Below are 23,960 nucleotides of genomic sequence, written 5' to 3'. Positions count from 1 at the left end.
AGAACAGGAAGTGTATTAGGATTACAGAAACCCTTCCACTCACATTTCAGTCTTCATAGGCAGCACAGTGGCTAAATGGTTAGCACTTCCGCCTGGCAGTACTAGGGTCGTTGGTTCGAATCCCAACCACGGCACCTCCTGCCTGGAGTTTGCATGTTCTCCCTGTGCCTGCGTGGGTTTCCTCCAGATACTCTGGTTTCCTCCCATACTCCAAAGACATGCTGGTAGGTTAATTGGTTCCTGTCTAAATTGGCCCTAGTATGTGTATGAATGTAAGCTAGGGACCTTAGATTGTGCACCCCTTGAGGGTCAGGGACTGATGTGAATGTACAATATATATGTAAAGTGCTGCGTAAATTGACGGTGCTATATAAGTACCTGAAATAAATAACATAGGGGCGTACTGTAGGCCACAAACTGTAAACTCAGCAGAGCTGATAACGTTGTTTAGCATTTTAGTGCAACAACAGGCAGGATGCAACAAACTTGTTGGATTTTTGGCAGGTTTGACAGGTAATTTTCTGTACTTGTGTTATTTTTTCAAAAGAGAAAAAAGCATGGAGAAATATGCATGTACTGGAGAGATGTACTGAACATGTTTTTTTTTCTTCACACATGACCATAATACCTAGCCCTTAACCTCTTCCCGTCCGCCCATTCTAGATAGACGGCAGACAGGAAGCAGCGTCGATGCGGGCTAACGTTCCTGTACGCCAGCCCATATCGATGGCTCGTGCACGGTTCACAGTGCGCGCAACCAGCAGCCTGGTGATCGGTGTGTCAACTGGACACAGCAGATCACATTACCGCTGTGTTCAGGCGATCATGTGGTGTTTTACCATGTGACTGCTGTGATCAATCAAAGCACTCACATAGTAATCACTATAAAAAAAAGTAAAGATCGGTTCTCTCTGCTGTCAGTGTGAGAGCAGAGAGAAGCGATCCTGCAGTGTGTGTGTACAACAGACTGTCAGGCTGCTTGTACTCTCACACACTGCAGTGCAAGCCACCCCAGTGCCCCAGTTTAGTGCCCCTGTGTCCCTGATCGTTGCCCCCCAATAACAATAATAAATAATGCAGGGAGGCCCTGTCACCTGTCCCAGTGCACACAAAAAGTTCTGTTCACCACCATACCAGTGTCCTGATCACCACCATGCACCAAACCAACACCCTGATCACTGCCATATGCCATACCAGTGCCCTGATCACTGCCATACACCATACCAGCGCCCCGATCACCACCATACCCCATACCAGCATTCTTATTACTGCCATACCCCATACCAGCATCCTGATCACCGCCATGCCCCATACCAGCATCCTGACCACCCCATATGCCATAACAGTGTCCTGATCACTGCCATACACCATACCAGTGTCCTGATCACCACCATACCATCACCCTGATCACCACCATACCTCATACCAGCATTTTGATCACAAAAAGCAAAACATTTTTTTTCTAAATTTTTGGTATTTTTTTATTTATATAGCAAAAAATAAAAAACCCAGTGGTGATCAAATACCACCAAAAGAAGCTCTATCTATCTCAAACAAAAGATACAAATTTCATTTGGGTACAGTATTGCGTGACTGAGTAATTGTCACTCAAAGTGTGATAGTACTGAAAGATAAAAATTGGCCTGGATTGGAAGGGGATGAAAGTGTCCGGACTTGAAGTGGTTAACCTTACCTTAAACTTAACCTGAAAACTAGCCTTTAACATACAGTATAGTTAAAGCCTTTTGTAAATTTGTAACATTGTACCCTTAAACTCAACCTTAGGTTCAACTTAAACCCCTGAATCTAACCTTACCTCCCAAGACAAAATTAACCCCATCCAATCCATACATAACTTATTTTTGCTGAAAATGTAGGGATCTCCTCAAAAGGAATGGCACTAATACTACCCAATCCTTGAGTCAAAATGAAGCAGTACCAAGAAGTGAAGGTCCCAGAAATCCATTATTCAGAGCGTAGTAACTCAAACAACACAAAGGTAAGGACTAAAATGAATGTTATCCTGTCCACTGGTCACATAATGCATATCTTATATCAGCCCATTCCTTACCTACTTTATCCAAAACTAAACAAAGTAGTGGCTATGTATATATTTTAGCTTTTGTGGTTGCACCTATGAAATGCAAATTTTTATCTTTATACTAACTACTTTACATGATAGTTTTGTTTATTTTTACCAGGAAATGTACAGAAAAAAAACAGATGGCACTTTTCAGGTACTGATTGTTCAATGAATTTGATTAACTATTTGAATTAAAAATCAATAGTGATTTTATTTCACACAAATTTTATTTAAAACCAGCAATAAATAAATAAAATATTATGTACATCACATGTATGTACATATACAAAACCAGGAAATGTTTAGAAGTCCTTTTGCTGTCAGGTACATCTGATTTCTGCTGCTACATGTGTAGTTCCCCATCACAATTTGTTTCAGCAGTCACAAGTTATTTGTTAGTTGAGAAATGCATTACCTGGCTAAGGCTCAATACAGAGGTATAGCCTAAAGGCCCAGTAAAGGAATTCTAATTTTCTTTATTGATGATTCAGTTAGCCAAAGGCGGTGTGGTGTCAAACCATTGTTATGTATGCAATGTTGTATGTATTCAGGACTGTCAGCAAAGAAAAGGTTTCCTTTTATTTCTTTAAGCTCCCCATTAAAGTGTGCCTAATCCTAAGAACAACATGTAATATATTGCAGCTTTTTTTATTAGCAGACTTTTTTCCTTCATTTTCATCTGTTGATCCTGCCAGTAGTACAATACCTGTCCTAAGGTGACAGTGCACACGCACATTGTTCTATATCTATGGAAAAGAAGTGTTGTCACCCTAGACTGCATGCTTCTGATTTACTGGATTACAGAACAATTTCCCGTCTCATCATTCCCAGAACTTAAGGGGGAGGTTTCTGTAGTTCCTTCTGGTGAAATGGGAAGGGCTCAAAACACTGCTTGAGATTTCAGTGCAGCACAAGCAGAGTACAGAGGAAGTTAGGATATCTTTTATGATCAACAGATGTTTTTTGCACTCACGGAATAGCTATAACTAAATGCTTTCAATTGTATCAGACCATAAGGGAGCAAATGATTGAAGTTCATTGTTGAACTTGTTGAACTTCATAGACAGAAAGGATGTAAAACAGCAACACAAGAAGAAGGTCCCTAAAGCCTTATTAAACCCCAAAACAAAAATGAATAAATCACAGTTTACCAATCCCAAAATGTGGTGGCTGCATTAATATTTTTTTTAGGGGTTCTTCCTTTATTTTCACCTTATGATCCAGCCAGTGCCACACCTCCTGTCTCATGGTGTCTCTACTCTAAACGGAGGAGTAAAGGACATCTTTGGACAGCAGCATTGTCAATCTGCGGAGAAGGTAGTGTTGGAGGCACTAGCAAATTTGGATGGATTGAACTAACAAATTACAACTCAACGCTAACATTTTTATGCAGTTACAGCAATATTTTTTTTTCCTTTTAGGAATAAAGGTTTTACATAACTTGATAAAAACTGACCACTGGTAAAGTGGTTCTAAAGGTAGAAGGTTTTTTACCTTAAGGCACTCTATGAATTAAGGTAAAAAATACCTACTGGGCGCAGCTCCCTCCTCAGCCCCCTCCTTTACTTACTCTAGCCCCATCTGTATCCAGTGTGGCTCTCCCATGTCTGTCTCTCCTCATTGGCTTACACAGCAGCGAGAACCATTGCTCCTGTTGCTGTCAATCACAGACAGTGGGCCAATGAGGAGAGAGTGTGTCTGAATGGACAATTTATATTTACAGGAGCATGGCTTCAGAGGGGCACTCGGCAGGGAGGAGAAGCCAGGACCACCAGTGGGGGGCCAAAAAAGAAAATAACCGAGGCTGCTCTTTTTTTTTTTTTTAAATTACAACTCTTAGAATCACTTCAAGTTGACCATATTACTGTCGCTTTTGCTGCACAGCTTGGTCTGTTAAGAAAGCTGAAAAATCCTGGCTGGATCAACAGGTAAAAAGAAAGGGAAAAAGAGCATAAAAAATGTACACAGCAGCCATTAAATCTAAAAATTGGTAAGCTGCAGTAGTTTTGGGTGTATTGCCGCTTTAACCACTCCCCTCCCCCCAGTCCAGACCAATTTTTATCATTTTTTTCACAGAAATAGAGCTTTCTTTTGGTGGTATTTGAATACCACTGGGTTTTTAACTTTTTTCTACATAAATGAAAACAATATCGAAAATTTTGAAAAAATGTCAGACACTGGTATGATGTATGGCAGTGATCACTACATTGGTATGAGGTTTGGCGGTGATCAGGACATTGGCATGAGGTGTGGTGGTGATCAGGATGCTGGTATGGCGGTGATCAGGACGTTGGTACAGTGTATGGCGGTGATCCAGACACTGGTATGACATACAGAGTGATCAGAATGCTTGTATGGGGTATGGCAGTGATCAGGACGCTGGTATGGCATATGGGATGATCAGGGTGCTGGTATGAGGTTTGGCGGTGATCAGGACGCTGGTATGGTGTATGGCGGTGATCAGGGCACTGGTATGGCGTATGGTGGTGATCAGGGTGCCAGTATAGTGTATGGTGGTGATCAGGGTGCTGGTATGGCATATGGTGGTGATCAAGATACTGGTATAGCATATGGCGGTGATCATGGCACTGCAATCTGTGAGTGTAAAAGAAGCCTGTCAGGCTGCTAAACACTCACAGGCTGTAGCATCGCTTCTCTCTGCTCTCAGAGTGAGAGCAGAGAGCACCGACCTTAACTTTCACAATACCATGTGACCACCGGACACAGCGGTAGTGTGATCCGTTGTGTCCGGGTGACACACAGATCACCGGGCTCCCAAGTGCACGCTCTGTGAGCCCCGCAGATGCTGGCTGATGTACAGGTACTTTAGCCCGCATCGGTGCTGCATCCCATCTGCTATCTATAGGCAATGGGTGGATGGGAAGCAGTTAAAGTAATTTTAAAGGATTTTTTTTAATAACAAACATGTGATACTTACCTGCCCTGTGCAATGGTTTTGCACAGAGCAGCCATGGTCCTCCTTCCCTCTTCTGCATGTCCACATAGCAAGCCGCTTGCTATGGGGCATTTGTGTGTGTCAATGGCCCTCCCCCGTGCTCCCTCTTCATTGGCTGTGATTGACAGCAGCAGGAGCCAATGGCTTCTGCTGTTGCCTCTGAGCCTCTGTGCTGGATCGAGATCAGGCTCAGATAAATATTTAAGGGGGGCTGGGCGGGAGCAGAACACAGAATGTTAATTTTATTATTCTCTAGACAAGATTTCACCCCATGCCCTGGGCAATGAAATAGAATACAATAGAATACAAACAGAATGAAGTGTGGACTATACTAACTAAGGACAGAGTGAACGGCAACAAAATGAGCATCATTCAACATTATTCATCATCAACAATTTTTATTATTATACAGGATTTATATAGTGCCAACAGTTTGTGCAGCACTTTACAAATTGAAGGTAGACATAACAGTTACAATACAATTTGGTACAAGAGGAAACCGAGGGCCCCGCTCATTAGAGCTTACAATCAATTATAGAGCGTTTTGTTACTGAGGTCTATGTATCGGTATTTTATAGTAGTGTTAATGAATAGCTATACTTTACATAGAAAAAAATAAGGGTTAGGTAAAGTAGGCTATCTTTTTAAAAAAAAGTACCTTGGTACCCCCAGATCACTGGACCGCTGTATGCTATATTTAGATCCATTGGTAGCACTGCCTACTGTATATCCGTTCTTTGGTCCTCATAGCTGGCTATACATTTTTGATATTATGTAGCCTCCATATTCCAAATAATTGTCCTAGAGTGGGGCACCACACAGGCAGCTAAAATGAAAGTAGAAATCATATATGTAGTGTTGAAACCTAGGGTTTAAAAGAATAAACTTTAAGGAATATGAATGGAATATGAAGTCTATCATTGCTCCTTAAACTGCTGGTTATAGAGTCAAAATTTTGAACCTGAAATAAGCATGCAGACCAGGGAAGCCAGTGAGATGTTAAAGTATATCTAAAGCCAAAATATTTTTCTATTTTGGAAAAAGTTGGGAAAGATTTCTGCTCACTTCCTGTTCAGTAGTAGATACATTAGGAAGCTAAAGCAAATTTCCCCAAAGTGAGAAAAATCACCTCTAGATGTCACTAGAAATGATTTCCCCATTGAAAGATATCCCTCTTAGTCCTGTTTAGGTGGCAACTCAAAATTTTACATTTTCCTTCTTTAGTGCCCTAATGATAATGGTGACCTGGACAAACAGAAATCTTCATGCACTAAATTGTGTGAATATTCTTTCAATTATCCAATCGTGTGAAAAGTATATTACCGTATACTTTATTTCATGAGTACATGATTGGGTATTCATAGTTAGGAGACATAATTGGATAATTAGATTGTAAGCTCCACAAGCAGAGCCCTCATATTCTTTCTGTACTGAAATGTATTGTAATTGTACTGTCTCCCTTATATTGTAAAGCACTGCGCAAACTGTTGGCGCTATATAAATCCTGTATAATAATAATAATTGAAATGAATATTCAGACAATTGTTTTGAAAGATTCTCAACTCTGTTAGTAAATTAAACTATAACAAATTCACTTCTAAAATGTTTTCAGGCAAGAAATGTCACCTTGACTTTTTGCTGCTTAAAGGAAACCTTCACTTCCCTTTAAACCCCTCTTACCTTTTGTGCAACATTGTCCTCAATTCACATACTGATCTGTCCTGCGAAACCAGTGTCATCTCACTGGAATCTGCTGTTCAGGCGATTCAACCTGGGTCCTGCACCACCATCTTTTTCCTCCATGGTCATCAGGAATGGGCTGCCTCTTCTGGGTTCAGGCAGCCAACACCCAATGATGCACGCAGTCCTGCCCACCAACCTCTCAGTGGCCCTACACCTGAAGACTCCATGAAACTATGAAAAGGATATCCCAGAAGGTTTCCTGCTCCTGCATGTACGTATCCTAAAAAAAAAATTAGGATGCGTACATGCAAGTTGCATTACATTATTTAGAGTTACAGTGTAAAATTTCTTAAAGCCCAACAGTAGCTAAAACATTTTTTTTAAGTTTCCTACACAGTGGGTAAATATCACCTCTGCCAAGTTTTTATTTCTGTCTCCATTAGGAGGTTAAAACAGGTACATATTTTGTTCAACATGTTTCGTTTTAAGAATGTCCATTTGATTTTCTAATCATTAGTGTGGTCAAATTGGCTTTTTTTTGGCAGTGATGAGAAAATTCAAAGGAACAAGATGGAAAATTTGCCTTCAGTTAATTCATTACTAACAGTCTCTGCGGTTGTATTTCAAAATCAAATATTGAATAGTATTTTTGACCGATATTTGTCAAGTCTTTGAATGACTGTGAATTTTCATACGAATGTATGAAAGTTTATTTGAAGTGTATGGTTAGCTTAACCCTCATATTCTGATCTTTCTGACACCAGCACAAGAAGTGTCATCAATGGGCCAGGCAGACACAGAGAGCAATATCAACCTGACAAATATTCTATACTTTCGGCACTCTCCTAGACAAAAAAGCTTTTGTTGCTGTAGCTGTCCCCTTCAGGAGGATGTCCTAGCACTCCATGCACTTCCTGTAGTTTTTGTCTGGGCTTTAAATTGACCACTCCAATATAACTGCCTAACTGCAAGCAGCAAGGTGTCATAGAATTCAATTCACTCTTGAGAAGCTGGACCTGTGCATCCCAAGAACCCCAGAACCTACGCAACCAATGTATGGAAATTGCAGCTTGAAGTTCAAGTCAGGCCTTTGCTCTCACCACATATCACAACGCATCCTATACTGCAGTGTGCACACATCAATCACCTATAGGGATAGAGTTAATGGTGGTACTCTCTAACATAGACTTTCTTTAGTGGATTTATTTTTAAAAATGCAGTGAAAGAGATAAGAGAGGTTCTGCTCCCTGCAACCAATGAGATGCTAGTTTGTATTCTCTGCGTGTCTTGGAAAACTGACATCTGGACTCTTATAGACTTTAGGCAGCATGACACCTGGTTATGAATCATAGTTGGCAATTCAGAGAGGGGCAATAAAATATAATACATGGACTGATGACATACAAGTACAGATAGCAGTCAATCCAAGATGCCTTTAAAGCCTAAACCTCCTACACTACAGGTTGATGTGCTTTAATAAATGATATTCCATATCTTCTATACAATCCACCAACAAACAATTTAGATCATTATAAAGTAGTCAAGGTGTTACAAATTACAATTATTATTCTTCAAGATAGCACACAATAAAAGGAACACAATTGGGCATCAGCATTGATTTAAAGATCACAGTAAATATAGTAACTTCTGTATAGTTTGAATTGGTCAAATATAGAAGGCAAACCAATGTAAATTAATTGCTATTCGTGAAGTTTTAACGAAGGTTAGCCGTAGTTAATAGTTGAATGGTGCTGATTCAGAAGACAGAAGAACATCCCTGGAGGAGAAATAGGTTAAGAGATGATGAATATGAATTTGTAACTGTGATATCATCTTACCAGATGGCGATTCTGTTCTTTGGATAATCCAGTTTATCTATACAGTCCAGGAAATAGGGCAATGTATGTGCTGCATTTCTTGCTATGATGGCAATCAGGACACTCGGCTTCTGCAGGGGAGATTCAGCAATGATTTCTTCTTCAATATTCAAGTCCTCGCCTGTCACACATGAAATGTAAAAGTAAAAGGGCAGCAGAAGCAAGCAAATACAAGCAGAGGAGACTGCAGCCATGTTACATAGAGGCTGCTGATGAGCATACTGCTCTGGTTGTGTTCTGTGAGCTGAGACTCCACTGGCATTGCAAAGGGGGGATGGAGCTGAAATTTGAGAGCGTGAGTCTACCAGTGGGGGCTCAAGGTTTGAATAGAGAAGAGTCAGTTGCAGGCATGCAGAAAGTGATGTTTAATCCACCGTAATCCCTTTCAGGAGTATGTCATTCACAATCTCTTCACTTGTCTGGTAAATGGCCTAAAAAAACAAAACAAAACAAAAAAAAAAAGATGTCTTACAAACTCTAAATAGTAAAAAAGTATTCATGGAGCAGGCAGCTGAGAGTGTCTGCTGCTGGTATTTCACTCAAACACAGGACATCTTTATAGCAAGCTGGGTAATAAATGGGAACTTTAAGAAAATGTGGAGCAGTGCCTGAAAATGTTCCACTATACTTGGCTGCTCAAAGAGTCATTTAGCATTAGCTCAGCAACTAGAATCAGCACATTAATTGAATGAAATGCTCCCAAACCACAGCACACTGTTTCACAATAGGTAAATTAGATGAAATTATAACCTTTCCAAATTCACCTGTTAGTATTAATACTGTGTACTGTCATCGCTTCGGTTTTCAGTCGTTGCAAGGCTGATTTATACTGGCTGCTTTACACTGGATTTTTCCTAAAGATGCGAGCTGATCCGAACATACGGGTACCACATCCAAAATATCAACAGGTGGTGGAAAATATACAACACGGTGGACATATCACCCATATAGAGAGAAATATAAAAATATATGGTGCCATGAATTTACAGTTGCCCCCTCCAACCATATGACCCCCAAAACCACTTTCTCTATACCTCTACACAGTACGTTGCAGATTGTATGCAGCAGGTGGGAAATATGGACGACATTCTCTATGTGTTCACAGTTATAAATGCTGTTTTTTTGGGAGGAAGACAGAGGTGTATATTGGTGTGATTAACAACCCTGCCAACTTCCAATTCACCAAAGATTCCTCTATACACAGATGCAAGGTCACATCAAGGAAGGTCCAAACAGAGAGGGGCTTCAAATATAAATAGCTCTTTCAGAAGGTACTATCATTTTAAAGGAAAATGGATGTGGAATAACCACAACAGGAGAAGCCCAAAGTGGGTCTGATTGAATAGATATTGATTTATTTTACAGGCAACAGAACCCATGTGAGGGCTCAAAGGTCCACAAATGTAACAAACAACACACAACGTAATCTTATGCACTTTGAAGTGAAATATAGGCTAGCAACTCACAGCCCCACAATGAAACCAAATTCAATGCAAACCAGACCACAAACTGAAACTTAGGTCTGTAGTGAAACCAAAAATCCATGGGATATTCCACTGTAATGTACACAAATTCACACAGAATATCCAAGTGACAGGATCCCCTATGTATTAGCCACATTCCCCATGAAAGAGATGAGCATTCCACTAATGGGTTCACTACCTCTCTAAACATCAGAAAAGCTCCAGCACCATATTATTATACAGTATTATTATTATACAGTATTTATATAGCGCTAAAAGGTTTGCTCAGCACTGTACATTATAGTAGGGGACAGTACATGAGACAATACAGTAACAAAACAAAACACAAGGGGTTCAAGGGCCCTGCTCTTTCGAGCTTACAATCTAGGAGGGAGGGGATAGTGGTACAGGAGGAAGTGGCTGTGGGGGATGGAGTGGTAGGAGAAGTGGAGGAGATCGGCTGTTAGGTGAGGGTGGGGTAGGCTTCCCTGAAGAGATTGGCTTTCAGGGTGTGCCTAAAGGTGAGGAGGGTAGATGACAGTCTGATGGATTGTGGTAGTGAGTTCCAGAGGATGGGGGAAGACCTGGAGAAGTCCTGCAGTCGGGCATGGGAGACCAGGGAGCTAGAAAGTAGGAGGTCTTGTGAGAAGCGAAGATTACGGGTAGGGTGGTATTTGGATATCAGGTCGGTGAGGTAGTTTGGGGCAGCATTATGAATGGCTTTGTATGTCTGTGTTAGTAGTTTGAATTGAATGCGTTGGGCAATCGGGAGCCAGTGGAGGGAATGACAGAGGGGGGTGGCAGAAGCGGAGCGGTTGGTAAGGTGGATAAGTCTGGCCGCTGAGTTCAGGATAGACTGAAGCCGGGATAGTCTATGATGAGGTAGGTTGTTGAGAAGGGAGTTGCAGTAGTCCAGACATGAGATAATAAGGGAGTGAAGGAGTTGTTTAGTAGTGTCTGGGGTTAGGAACGTTCGTATTTTGGAGATGTTGCGGAGGTGGAGCCTGCATGAGTTTGCCAACGATTGGACATGGGGTTGGAAGGACAGGTTTGAGTCTAGAGTATCAAGGTCTTACCTTTCCTCAGGGCTTGTGCTGCTCCATGTGCTGGCATCCATCTTAGGTCTGCAAAGCATTCTGGGATCCTTTATGCTTTCAGCCCTCTGCGGCTCCTCCCAGGAGGTGGCGGCTTATCACATTTAAGTCTGCTGTTTGCAGCTGTCCATTGCATTCGTGTCCTGTCTGTTGCACAGCAGCAAGCTCCTGTTCAGTTAACTCTTTGCTCTCCTGGATACTGACTCGGCTTTGGCTAAGACTCCTCTTGGCTTCTGACCCCGGCTCTGGTGACCATTCTTCCTGGCTTCTGACCCCGGCTCTGTCGACCATTCTTCCTGGCTTCTGACCCCGGCTCTGGCGACCATTCTTCCTGGCTTCTGACCCCAGCTTTCGCTACGATTCCCGCTGGTTCTCGACTTGATTATCCTGGAAGACAACCTCGGCAGGAGAACTTCTGTCCTACCAAGTCATCCGCTGTTGCTGTCAGACTTGCATAGACTCTTGCCTTGTTTCTGTGTAAATAAACCTACCTTTAATTGCAACTCCTTGTGTGTCTGGCTCCTCGCTCCCTGACATAGAGTGACACCTAGGACTTTGGCTTGCGGGGTGGGACTGATGGTGGCATTGTTGGTCGTGATGGAGAGGGTGGGGGCGCGGGGTAAAATCAGGAGCTCGGTTTTGGAGAGGTTCAATTTGAGAAAATGGAGCGACATCCAGTCTTATATGTCGTTCAGTAGGTGGGTGATACAGGCGGAGACTGAAAGGGTGAGGCGAGGGGTGGAGAGGTAAATTTGCGTGTCATCGGTGTAGAGGTGATAGTTGAAGCCGTGGGAGTGTATCAGTTTGCTGAGGGAGGAGGTGTAGATGGAGAAGAGAAGGGGCCCAAGGACAGAGCTTTGGGGGACCCCCAACAGAGAGGGGGAGAGAGGGGGAGCTGGTAGCATTATAGATAATGCTGAAGGAGCGTTGGGATAGATAGGAGGAGAGCCAGGAGAGAGCAGAGTCTCTGATGCCGAGGGAGTTAGTTTATTAAGGAGGAGGGGGTGGTCAACTGTGTCAAAGGCCACGGAAAGGTCGAGGAATAAGAGGACTGAGTAGTGGCCATTAGCTTTGGCGGTTAGCAGGTCATTAGCGATTTTGAGTAGGGCGGTTTCGGTGGAGTGTAGGGGACGGAAGCCAGACTGTAGTGGATCAAGGAGGTTGTTGTCAGTGAGGTGGGTGCTTAGGCGATTGTAGACTAAGCGCTCAAGGGGCTTGGAAGTAAATGGCAGCAAGGAGATGGGTCTAAGGTTGTTCAGGTCGGTGGGGTCCAGGGAGGGTTTTATGAGTATGGGGTGATGTGCGCATGCTTTAGGGGGGAGGGGAATGCGCCAGTAGAGAGGGAGAGATTGAAGATGTGGGTGAGGGAGCATATAGAGATATATATACAACTTCTCATAAACCAATACAAACAAAATGCAGGGTAACGCATGAACCAATGCTTTCAAATGGAGTGCATTTGGATGAACTGCTTCATTGCATGTTTTGTCCTGCAGGTGTTCTTCAAGTCAATTGAATGGACCAACATGTTGCATTGATTATGTGTTGTGCACCATGGTACTATGTGAATCTCAAGTCACTGAGCCTCTTTTCCAAACTTTTATATTGTGTGCTCTTGGGTATATGAAGGCTGAAGATCTGTATAAGCTGCATTTGGAACATTTTCTCAGCAAGTTTCCCACCCACTCTGCTTATTTTCATGGTATGTTTTATCTGGTCTGTCATCCATTTGCTGTGGCCAATTTCTTCCAAAATCAGTTTGTGTTTTTATTTATTTATTTGCTTAAGGTTTTGGAGGTTTTAAAGATATTGGTTTGGGCTTGGATACTTTCTGTAGTCACATAGGATATTTTGAAAACATGACACATTTAAAACACATGGTAATGAAAATTAAAGCATTTTTTCTTTGTGAATGAGCCCTCAACCTATGACCAGCTCTACCACTATCCCTATTAGTCTACTACCAAACATTCTTGGGTTGGTTAGTAATATAGTTGTACTTTAGTCTTTGCTATTTATTTAGAAATTGGAAAAAAAATTACAGTGGTAATAATGACATGGGCAGTCTTAGATAGTATCAGAATCATTCAACAATCTCCTCAACTTTCTTTTTGGTCCTTTACAGCCACAACTCAACTTTAATTGGAAGATAAAATAAAAAGACAGCTGTTGCAGAAATGCTAACCGGGAATGTAGAACAGTTTTTTAGTACTTTTTTCTCTACAACAAGATGTTAGCTTTCTGAGCTGAATGACAGCCAGGGTCATTTGCCCCACCTCCAGTTAGCCCAGGGCATCAAGGACCTTGTGCAAAGGAATGTTTCAGAGAGTGGCATCACTGTTTGTAGTGTTCAGTAGCTGTACACCACCAGAGGATGAAGTGAAAAGAAAAGTGGTATAGTTGGTTCTCCAAGGGTAGTGAGAACTGGATGGGCAGGAATGCAAAGCAGTGGAGTTGGACTCTAACAGGCAGCTTTCTTGGTTAGAACAGACTCACAAGGCAGGAGCAGCGAGGGCAAGCTTGATTTTTACAGGTGAAGCAGAGATCTGCATATAACTACAGCTGTCTAATGCAGGACATACATGGAATGAATTTCGAACAAATTTTCTTTAGAAAATCGGAAATTTAGTGTGTTTTGTAATCCAATGTTGCCACCATTGATTTCGAAATTCAACCAACTAAGCTTTTAATTTCACCTTATGTTGCTACAGAAAAGAATTTTCGAGGGTAAGAATTTTCTTTTTTTTCCAGGTCACAGCTCCTGCTCATTTCTTTTTCAAATACATTTCTCGCACGATTCTCCCAGAAATTTGTTAGTTTTTCAAAACATTTCCAACATGTCCGATCACTCAAATTTGATGGTTGCTCGAAAATCGAATGTTGCTGTGGCCCACTAATTGTGTGAAATTTTAACAAAAATTCTTGGAAAAGATTTTCGAAAGAATTTGACCCATGTATGGCTTGCATAAATCTCCAGGACCACTTGAACCTGTAGTGCAGTATGGGCAGTATAGGTAACTCTTGATATACACTGCTCAAAAAAATTAAAGGAACACTTTTTAATCAGAGTAAAGTATCAAGTCAATTAAACTCCTGGGATATTGATCTGGTTAGTTAAGTAGATGAGGGGGTTCTTAATCAGTTTCAGCTGCTTTGGTGTTAATGAAATTAACAACAGGTGCACAAGATGGGCAAAAATGAGACAACCCCCAAAAAAGGAATGGTTTTACAGGTGGAGGCCACTGACAATTTTTTCCCCTACTCATATATTCTGACTGTTTTTTACTAGTTTTGCCTTTGGCTATGGTCAGTGTCATTACTGGTAGCATGAGGTGATACCTGGACCCTACAGAGGTTGCACAGGAAGTCCAACTCCTCCAGGATGCCATTGCCAGAAGGTTTGCTGTGTCTCCCAGCACAGTCTAGAGAGCATGGAGGAGATTCCAGGAGACAGGCAGTTACTCTAAGAAAGCTGTACATGGCTGTAAAAGGCCCTTAACCCATCAGCAGGACTGGTATCTGCTCCTTTTTGCAAGGAGGAACAGGATGAGCACTGCCAGAGCCCTACAAAATGACCTCCAGCAGGCCACTGGTGTGAATGTCTCTGACCAAACAATCAGAAACAGACTTCATGTGGGTGGCCTGAGGGCCAGGCATCCTCTAGTGGGCCCTGTGCACACTGCCCGGTACCATAGAGCTTGATTGGCATTTGCCATTGAACTTCACAATTGGCAGGTCCGTCACTGAGCACACTGGCACTGTGCTTTTCACAGATGAGAGCAGGTCCACCCTGAGCACACGTGACAGACATGAAAGAGTCTGGAGAAGTAGTGGAAAACGTTATACTGCCTGTAGCATCCTTCAGCATGACCATTTTAGTGGTGGGTCAGTGATAGTCCATGGGAGGCATATACATAGAGGGATGTACAGACCTCTACGGGCTAGACAACAGCACCCTGAATGCCATTAAGTATTGGGATGAAATCCTTGGACCCATTGCCAGACCCTACATTGGTGCACTGGGTCCTGGGTTCCTCCTGGTGCACAACAATGCCTGGCCTCATGTGATGAGAGTATGCAGGCAGTTCCTGGAGGATGAAGGAAAATATACCACTGAATGGCCTCCACGCACGCCTGACTTAAATTCAATAGAACACCTCTGGGATATCATGTTTCGGTCCATCCAATGCCACCAGCTTGCACCTCAGACTGTCCAGGAGCTCAATGATGCCCTGGTCTAGATCTGGGAGGAAATACTCCAGGACGCCATCCATCGTCTCATTAGGAGCATGCCCAACATCGTCAGGCATTCATACAAGCATGTGGGGGCAATACAAACGACTAAGTACCATTTTGAGTTGCTGCAATGAAATATCAGCAAAAGAAACTCGCTTGCTGCATCATTTTTTCACTTTCATTTTCGGGGTGTCTTTGAATTCAGTCCTCTGTAGGTTGATCATTTTCATTTCCATCAAACGATGGGGCATCCTTACGTTCCTAACACATTACCCAGTCCATAGCAGTATAGATATCCAGCATGATATTTTTCCCCTTTGAGATCTGATGTGTTTTCAAAATGTTCCCTTGCTGCATTTCTGAATTCCAGATTGATGCAATGACAAGTTATAAATCATTGTCTTCAATAGGTCCAGTTTACAACACATTGTATTGGTTTTCACGTTGCGAAAATTGATCTACTAAGCAACTTATTCACTCCCTGGTTATATCTCACCTTGACTATTGTCTAACTAATTGTCTGACTATTGGACTAACTCCCTCCTCATTGGCCTACCTAATTGCAGGCTATTCCCTCGTCAGTCAATTTTGATTGCTGCTGCCAGACTCATCCACCTTACTAATCGTTCCATATCTGCCACCCCTCTCTGCCAATCCCTCCACTGGCTTCCCATTGCCCAACAAATAAAGTTCAAAACATTAACAATAACATTTAAAGCCATTTATAACTCTGCCCCAAATTACATCACCAATCTTGTCTCCAAATATCACCTAAACCATACTCTCCACTCCTCGCACGACCTCCTACTCTCTAGCTCCATTGTCCCTTCCTCCCATGATCCTCTCCAGGACTTCTCCAGAGCCTCCCCCATCCTCTGGAACTCTCTACCCCAATTTATCAGACTATCGCCAACTCTACTCACTTTTAGGCGATCTCTGAAAACCTATCTCTTCAGGGAAGCCTATCTTGCCTTCAGCTAATAATGGAATCTTCTATTCCTCCTACCAGTTCATCCCCCACAGTTATTACCTTTTACACCACTAGCCCCTCCCTCTTAGATTGTAAGCTCCAAGGAGCAGGGCCCTCCAAACCCTCTTGTATTGAACTGTATTGCTACTGTATTGTCTCCCGTTATATTGTAAAGTGCTGAGCAAACTGTTGGCGCTATATAAAGCCTGTATAATAATAATAATAACTGGTTGCATTTAAACACAGCACAATGAGCTACAACACGTTAAGGCATAAAAAATGTATTTTGGCTGCAAACAAATAAAAATCAGCCTAAGAATACAATGCATTACAAAATGTTCATCAATGCAATGCAATGTGCCAAAGAAGTGGACATCAAGTCAAGAGCATGCTAAAAGCTATGAATATAACGCAAATGCAATCTAACAACTCAATGCTAAAATTGATCCTATACTTCATTTAGTTTCCATTTGCTACTTGGGCCTGGCTGCCTCAAACTAAGCTCCACTAATTTTCATTCCCAGTCCAATGGGAGCCCTTATGGGCCAATGAGGCAGTCTCTCTGGACAGTAACGCAGAATCTATGCAGAGCATAGATGTCAGGTCCCAGTAACATAGTGAAACCAAATCAGAAAGAGGCATGGAAAAAACTTTTCTGGCTAATAAATATAAACTTAGCCCCCAAGTGATGTCTGCTCTGAGCTAAGACTATTTCTTTTAAAAGTTCAAAATGGGGTACATATTTATTGTAAATGGATTTAAATGTACTTAATGCAAACACATAAAAAGAAATTATAATACCAAATAAGATGATATTTTATGGTAATAAAATCAGAGAAGCATGAGTTCAGACTGTTTACTATAATTTGCTCATCGATGTTTGCCTTGTTAAATAACCCTGATTTTCTGTGCGATGTAATGAGACCCCTATATAGGAATTCTGGCCAGCTGCATTAGTAAAGCCCCAGGTATGTAGATGTGGTGGAACAGTACCATAACGTTCTGTTTGGCTCGGTCACCACATTTGTTTTTTCAAATGCCACACTTCAGCTACCCACCTCTCCAAATGCTCACTAATTCTGTTCTTCTGAGGTAAACCTCAGAAAACCTGTGCCTTTTTTAAGAAGGGCAGTATGAAAGAAAGGTGTTGTTACTGAATATATCTGCAGTGGTGTCCAGAATTTTTATGTGGAACTTATTAGCATTAGTTCTGCATACATTTGCCAAATCTAGATATTTATTTCCACTTCGTATACTCAATTTCCTATTTGATGCTTTATATTTTTAGTATACCTCTCAACTGTCCCTTTTTTGGAGGGGCTGTCCCTCTTCTGGAACCAAATCTCTTTGTCATTCTTTCCTCCTCATTTGTCCAACTTCTTGGTGTGATGTACAGATATCTATAAAAAATTACTATTCAATTAATAAAGTGTTATTCTGCAGGAAACCTTTATCCTATCTCATAAATATGTTATTTGTAATTAAAGCTAGTATAAAGGAAAGGTAATGATGGAAAAGAAACAATTTGGAGCATAACCAATTATCTCTGGTGTATTCATTCTTTATGGTCTGCATAACTAAAGGCATTGCAGAGATGTGTCCATTGCCTAAATACATTGTTCTAGAAGGTTTCCCTCTTTCCAGTCTCAGAAATTTTAAAGGTATGCCTTATGATGGCCTACATACTTAGATAAACGATCAGTTTCTTTTCTGATTGATCTCTTCTGATAGGAATAATCAATCTATAGTCAAAAACCCACGTAATCAATATGCCAACCACAGCAAAGTGGATCCCAATCTGTAGTTAAAATACGATGATAATAATAATCGATTACATCTCTTTTTTCCACCAGGTAATTGTATAATCTGATGCATCAAATACTGTTCATAATCATGAGCAAAGTATCTCAGTGGTGCTGATCAATGCAAAACAACTGATAATTTTCTGCTCTGGCTGGTCAGCTCAGCTTTAGGCTAGGTTCACACCTATGCAGGTTGTGTTTGAGCCATTTCTGCATTGAGTTTTGCGTTGCGTTTTTGCACCTGCATTTTTGAAGCATTTCTGATGAGTTTGGCGATTTTTTTTTTCATTTTTAAAAATGATTTCTTGTTGTTAGACAGATTTAAAATGCAAAAAAAATGCTTTTCTGCAGCAGTTTCCATTGAAGTCTATAGAATCAAAAAAGCAACGTTTCTGCATTCAAAAAAGTCCCTGACCCTTTCCTAAAAAAATACACTGGGTGAAAACGCGCAGATAAGAACATGTCCCATAGGAAATCATGTTAAATGGACTGTACTGCATTTCTGCAAAACGCTGCAGTAAATGCTTAGGTGTGAACCTAGGGTCATAGAATCTGATCTAAATTAAGCCTAATCACAACCACACATGTTTCAATAAACGAGCAATTTCTTTTCCAAACGATCGCTCCCAATAGGAATAATCCGTTTTTAGTCAGCAACGCATTTGGTTGATATACTGGTACGGGGAAGTGGATTTTGATTAATAGCTGAAAGATCTGACATAATAATCTGATCTAGCGGAATCATAATGTGATTTAAAGAAATATAGTTGGATTCATGACCAAAGCCCCTCAGTGCTGCTTACTGTTGGACAATCACTTTCCACCCTGGCTAAACAACTCAGTCTAATCTAAATCAATCAGAAGGGAAGTTATAGCTATTCAATTTTTAGCTGATGTGATCATTTTTGATCGATTCACACATCATGGATTATAAAATAGAAGATGCATGGCCAACTTGATTGAATTGTACGTGAGTTATGGCTATTCGATTGTTTACGGATTCACTTGCACATTGAACGGATAATAACATTGAACCATGTGACCACCTTTAGGCTAATCCCCTTGCTGATTTTAAAATGATCAGCAACAAGGTTCAGGTCACAACTGCCTACTCCCTGACTGACAAGACAAGTACCTGATAATAAGTGCTCAGATATCAGCTCCATGCCGATCCCTACTGCAAATGGACCCTGACCCTCTACCAACTGATGCTAGCGAAGCCAATGAAAATGGAAGTGTCAGTTGTATGGCCCAATCCTGCAGCGTGCTGTAGATCAGCAGTCCTCAACCTTTTTGGCATAAGAAACCAGTTTTGTGGAAGACAATTTTTTCATGGACCGGGGTTGGGCGATATAAAAGAGCCAAAGAAAATCGGCTAATAGTGTAGTACTTTATTAAAGGTACAGAGTACTACACTATTAGCCGATTTTCTGTGGCTCTTTTGTGAGCTAATTCCTCAGGATTTCTCATCGCGGTTTGCACGCTGCATCGTGTCATCATCCTTATCTAAGATCATCCTGGCCTTCATGGTCCTATGACTGATAGGTGTGCTGCCTGACTTACCTGGGGAAGAAACCAGCTGTTCATGCGCATTTTATATGCGCTTCTGGTGAGTGCATATAAAGGAATACTTTTTACGGATTCACCAGCACTGGATGTCACCTGTTCATGGATTTATTTTCTGGACTTTTTTTTATAACTATTGTTTATCGCAATTGTGTCATTTGATATATGTTCACTATCAGTCACTATTCATTTTATATCACCCAATGCTGACCACTCAGTGTCACGGATACCATCACCACAGTTATCAGTATATTCATTATTGCTATATTAATAACTCATGAACTCTCGCACTTTAGACTGGTAGCGCTGATCAGAGCGCCTCACTGTGTCTGCCTTTTAATATTGCTGCTATTCGTTCTATTGCTGCTTCTATTCACCTTATTATTTATTTATGTATATGCACATATTTTAGAAGTATATTTGATGTATTCATTACTTTAGCGCTGCACCTTTTATATTTCATTCACTAGTGAGGATACCAAGGGCGGTCCTTTAGTGCCAGCAGCTTATACCTTTCTACACACCCATAGCGCTCACTGACACTCCATATACAGATTTGTATGTCTGCCTGCCATCTGCATGCATGGTGGTACCATGACAATGGGGCAAAACTGCAAGCCCACTTACCATACTTCTGGTCTCTAGTGACAACTGCAGATGTCTGTGACGGGATACCAGATGCTCCAGGCCTGAAGCCTGAAGACGTGTGCGGTTCCAGGACAGCACCTCTCCTTGCCTGTCCACCACTGTGCCCTGGCTAGTCACGGTTTGCATTGCTGTTGGAGATTCTCTTTTCCAAGTGGGAATTGTTAAGGGATACTCTGCCTGACGCAGACCCAAAGGTTGCCTTCTCAATGCTCAGCCACAAGATTACTGGATTCCACTTCTGACAAAAAAAGGAGCCAGAAGCTCAGACCAATATAATTTTATTGCAACAGTCACAGTTCCATAAATGCAATAATAAATGTGTCTTTAGAATCAAGTAATACAGTCTCCAAGCATTATCTCACCCCTCTATGCATAGCATCCTCCACTCAAATGAATGCAGCAATGCTCTGTGAGAATGGTGGTGCACCTCTGTGCCCAGCTCCAGGGAACACCTCTGGAGGGAGGCAAGAAGGATAAATCTCAATCTCCAGATAGTGCTCTTCCCTATGGGACGTCCTCTTTATTTAATGAATCCTCCCAGGAAGGAAATAAAATCATCCTCCTTCCTGGAAGGATTTAAAGAGAAACACTTTTAAGGGAACACAAATTCAACCTGCCTACATGTATATTTAACCATTTAGTTTCAGCTGCTTCTAAATGAAAGAGAAAAATAAACACATCTCCTTCTACAAATAATACTTGTAACCAGTAATCAGCTGCTCCAAAGAGAGTTACAACTCATGAAGGACACAGAGCTGGAACCAATAGATCTTGTGCAGATAGCTTACATACAGCAAAATAAAGCAAAACATGAACTTTTGCAGAAGTCATTCAAGGTAAGAAAGGTCAATCTCAAAGATCCATCACAACACCATCAAGTAATCTCGAAATGCCAAACCTGGAATTAAAAGGCTCAATTTCTGGAAATACAGCTTTTCCAAATGGCAAAACTGTGCAGACCAGGAGCTGCAGCATAAACTGCCTCCACCAAGAGATAGTGAGGCTGAGAACAGAAGGGAGATTTAATCAATTTAAAGACAACTTTAGGAACAACATTCATAAGAAGACTGCTGAGAGAAAGCAGTGGCTGCAGCAAAGCTGAATTGTTTAACCACTGCAAGATTGGAAACTTTCACCTTCTTCCTGCCCTGACCATTTTTGAGGTTTCAGTGTTGTTACACTTTGAAGGACAATTAATCATGCAACGATGTACCCTAATTAAATTTAATCACCACTGGTTTTCTTAGTTTCTGTTAAACGTTTTTTCAAATAAATAATCTTTCTTCATAAATAAAGGACAAAATGTATTCTGTTACATTTTGTGGCTAAAATGAACCAAAATCAGTGTATATTATTTAGTCTGTGTGAAAGTTATAGAGCCTACAAACTATGGTATATATATGTGACACTACCCCCTTAAGGGTTGCTTGGTAATTTTTGTGTTCCCTGTCAATCTGAACCTCTCATGAAAGTCCAACCTCTGATGACACCACCATGCTCTAATGACCCAAATAAATCACTCTTGTAAAATGGACTCACACACAGAGTAGTATAAGCCAAATTGAAGCTTATATTGGAATTGGAGGTAACTGAGTCAAGAATAGAAAATAACACTGATATAGAAAGCAAATGTGATCACTCTTGGCAATTGTGAGCAAAAGTAACAACATTCACAATAAAGAAACAGTGACTATTAGCTTTCAGAAATAATCCACTATCTCCAGTGTGCAGGAATGACTATCAATAGCAGATAAGCTCACTGTGGGTCCTCCGAGCTAGATAACAAAGATCATGTCTTCTGCGCACTTGTTGGGGCTCAATTTATGTGAAGTTATATCAAGGGGTGGATGGTAGTTTCTTAGCGTAGTTACATCAAAGATAGTGAGAAAAAGAGGAATATTTTACACTTCCCTGATTGATGGTATGGAATTGGTGCAAGGTTCCCTTTTAAGAGCTCTAATTATGAATTGAGCTTGATGTAGTAAATAGCAGCAATTGGAATAAATGTCTATGGACAAAGGCAAAGGATGAACAGTAGTAAGAATCCTGCCCTGCATAAAGGGAAAGGGACTGCTTGATTCAGTTGGCACTTCTGTACCTTGATCTGTCACTGTATATCCTGCGGTCAGCTTGAATGATAATTGTACTGCAGATGTATCCCAACAGTGGTGTTGATATCACTGGGTAAACTAAGGCAACTCTATGTTCACAACTATGTGCAGATAGATAACTGAGGTGACAGACTATTAATGTTCACTTTGTTGGTGGATGCATGGGTCTCTCTCACCCGATCAATGTGGTTTGTCAGATTGCTGTGATCTGTCTTTCCCAATAGATAGAGACAGCCAATGGGCCCTCTGTTTCAGACTTGGCATTCTGCTCTGTCTTCTGCTGTCAGAGTGGCCTGCATGGCATAGTGGCAGGCAGGGCAGTCAGTAAGTTCTTCACGCTCTCTCTTCCCAGTCCTGGCTCCGCAGCCTAAATCAGCACTCCAGCCTTCAGCACACCTCCTTCTCCTTGCCAATCTCCCAGGCTTTGAAACTTATGTGCCCCCCGCCCACACACTACTTCTCCTGTGAAATGTAGTCCTAGGCACTGTTTATCAGCCAAGTCCTGCTGTTCAGAAATACAAGTTCCAGAGGGCTGTTCAGTCAATGTGAGTAACCCTGCATCGCAGGCTACCGCCATATAATGTCCACTTCAGTGTATTGCATGTAATAATATTTCAATGGGTTACATATATTTAAAAATTGACCAATCCTGTAGTGCTAACTGCCAATCTCAATTCTTGAGGCCCTAAAATTACAGAACAATATAGATACCCCCAAAATTAAGAGAAAACAGGTGGCGCACACACCTAGTGCATTATCCAAGGTTTATTGTAAAGAGTAAAAAATAATAAAAACATACTCACAAACGAAGCATGTATCTAAAAAGCATAGAAAAATGATGATGGCCACAACGGCAGGCAAGGTGTCCTCACTGTCAGTGCGGTCAAATGGCTGAAGTGTTTCAGAGACGAATCCCTTTCCTCAGAGCTAATGAGCAGCCTCTGATGCAGATGTGTAATGGATGAAAAGTGGGAGCCTTGCTGGTGATGCACTGTGTGAGGACACCTTGCCTGCCGTTGTGGTCATCGTCATTTTTCTATGCTTTTTAGATACATGCTTAGTTTGTGAGTATGTTTTTATTATTTTTTACTATTTACAATAAACCTTGGATAATGCACTAGGTGTGTGCGCCACCTGTTTTCTCTTTATCCAGTGACTGATTTCCCCGTGAGGAGGGCTGCACCCCTGAAACATTTCCTTTGGTTTTCGCTGTCCTCATACCCTTGGCTTCCCTTTTGGCTGTGCATATCCTGAGGCACTGGAGAGTACATACGATACCCCCAAAATTACCCATGCTTGGAAAGTAAATAGTCCAAGGTGTGTTTTCAGAGTTATGGTAAGTTTTTTTAATTTGTACTTTTTTCACACAATTTTTTGGAAAATGAAGAAATTAAAGAAATGTTTTTCCACCAAGTTGTCATTTTAACAAGTTATTTCTCACACACAACATATGCATACTTACAATTACACT

General features: G+C 41.4%; 1 protein-coding gene across 2 annotated transcripts in view; it reads right to left on the bottom strand.

Moving 5' to 3' along the window:
* Window positions 1–8,848, bottom strand: part of COLGALT2 (collagen beta(1-O)galactosyltransferase 2) — a 126,972-nt gene extending 118,124 nt beyond the window's left edge. The window contains exon 1 of one of the 2 annotated variants that reach the window (XM_089678828.1): window positions 8,561–8,848. In XM_089678828.1, coding sequence (XP_089534954.1) covers window positions 8,561–8,793 — 233 coding nt within the window. In that variant the 5' untranslated portion in view covers window positions 8,794–8,848. The remainder of the gene's footprint in view (window positions 1–8,560) is intronic. The other variant, XM_089678829.1, reaches the window with a different exon arrangement.
* Window positions 8,849–23,960: the final 15,112 nt, after the last annotated feature.

Source organism: Staurois parvus, unplaced genomic scaffold (assembly GCF_062004578.1).
Source record: "Staurois parvus isolate SC_StPar_1 unplaced genomic scaffold, SC_StPar_1.0 ptg000210l, whole genome shotgun sequence".
Classification (NCBI taxonomy): domain Eukaryota; kingdom Metazoa; phylum Chordata; class Amphibia; order Anura; family Ranidae; genus Staurois; species Staurois parvus.
Note: the sequence above shows the minus strand (reverse complement) of the source record. Positions and strands in the feature narration are given on the sequence as shown.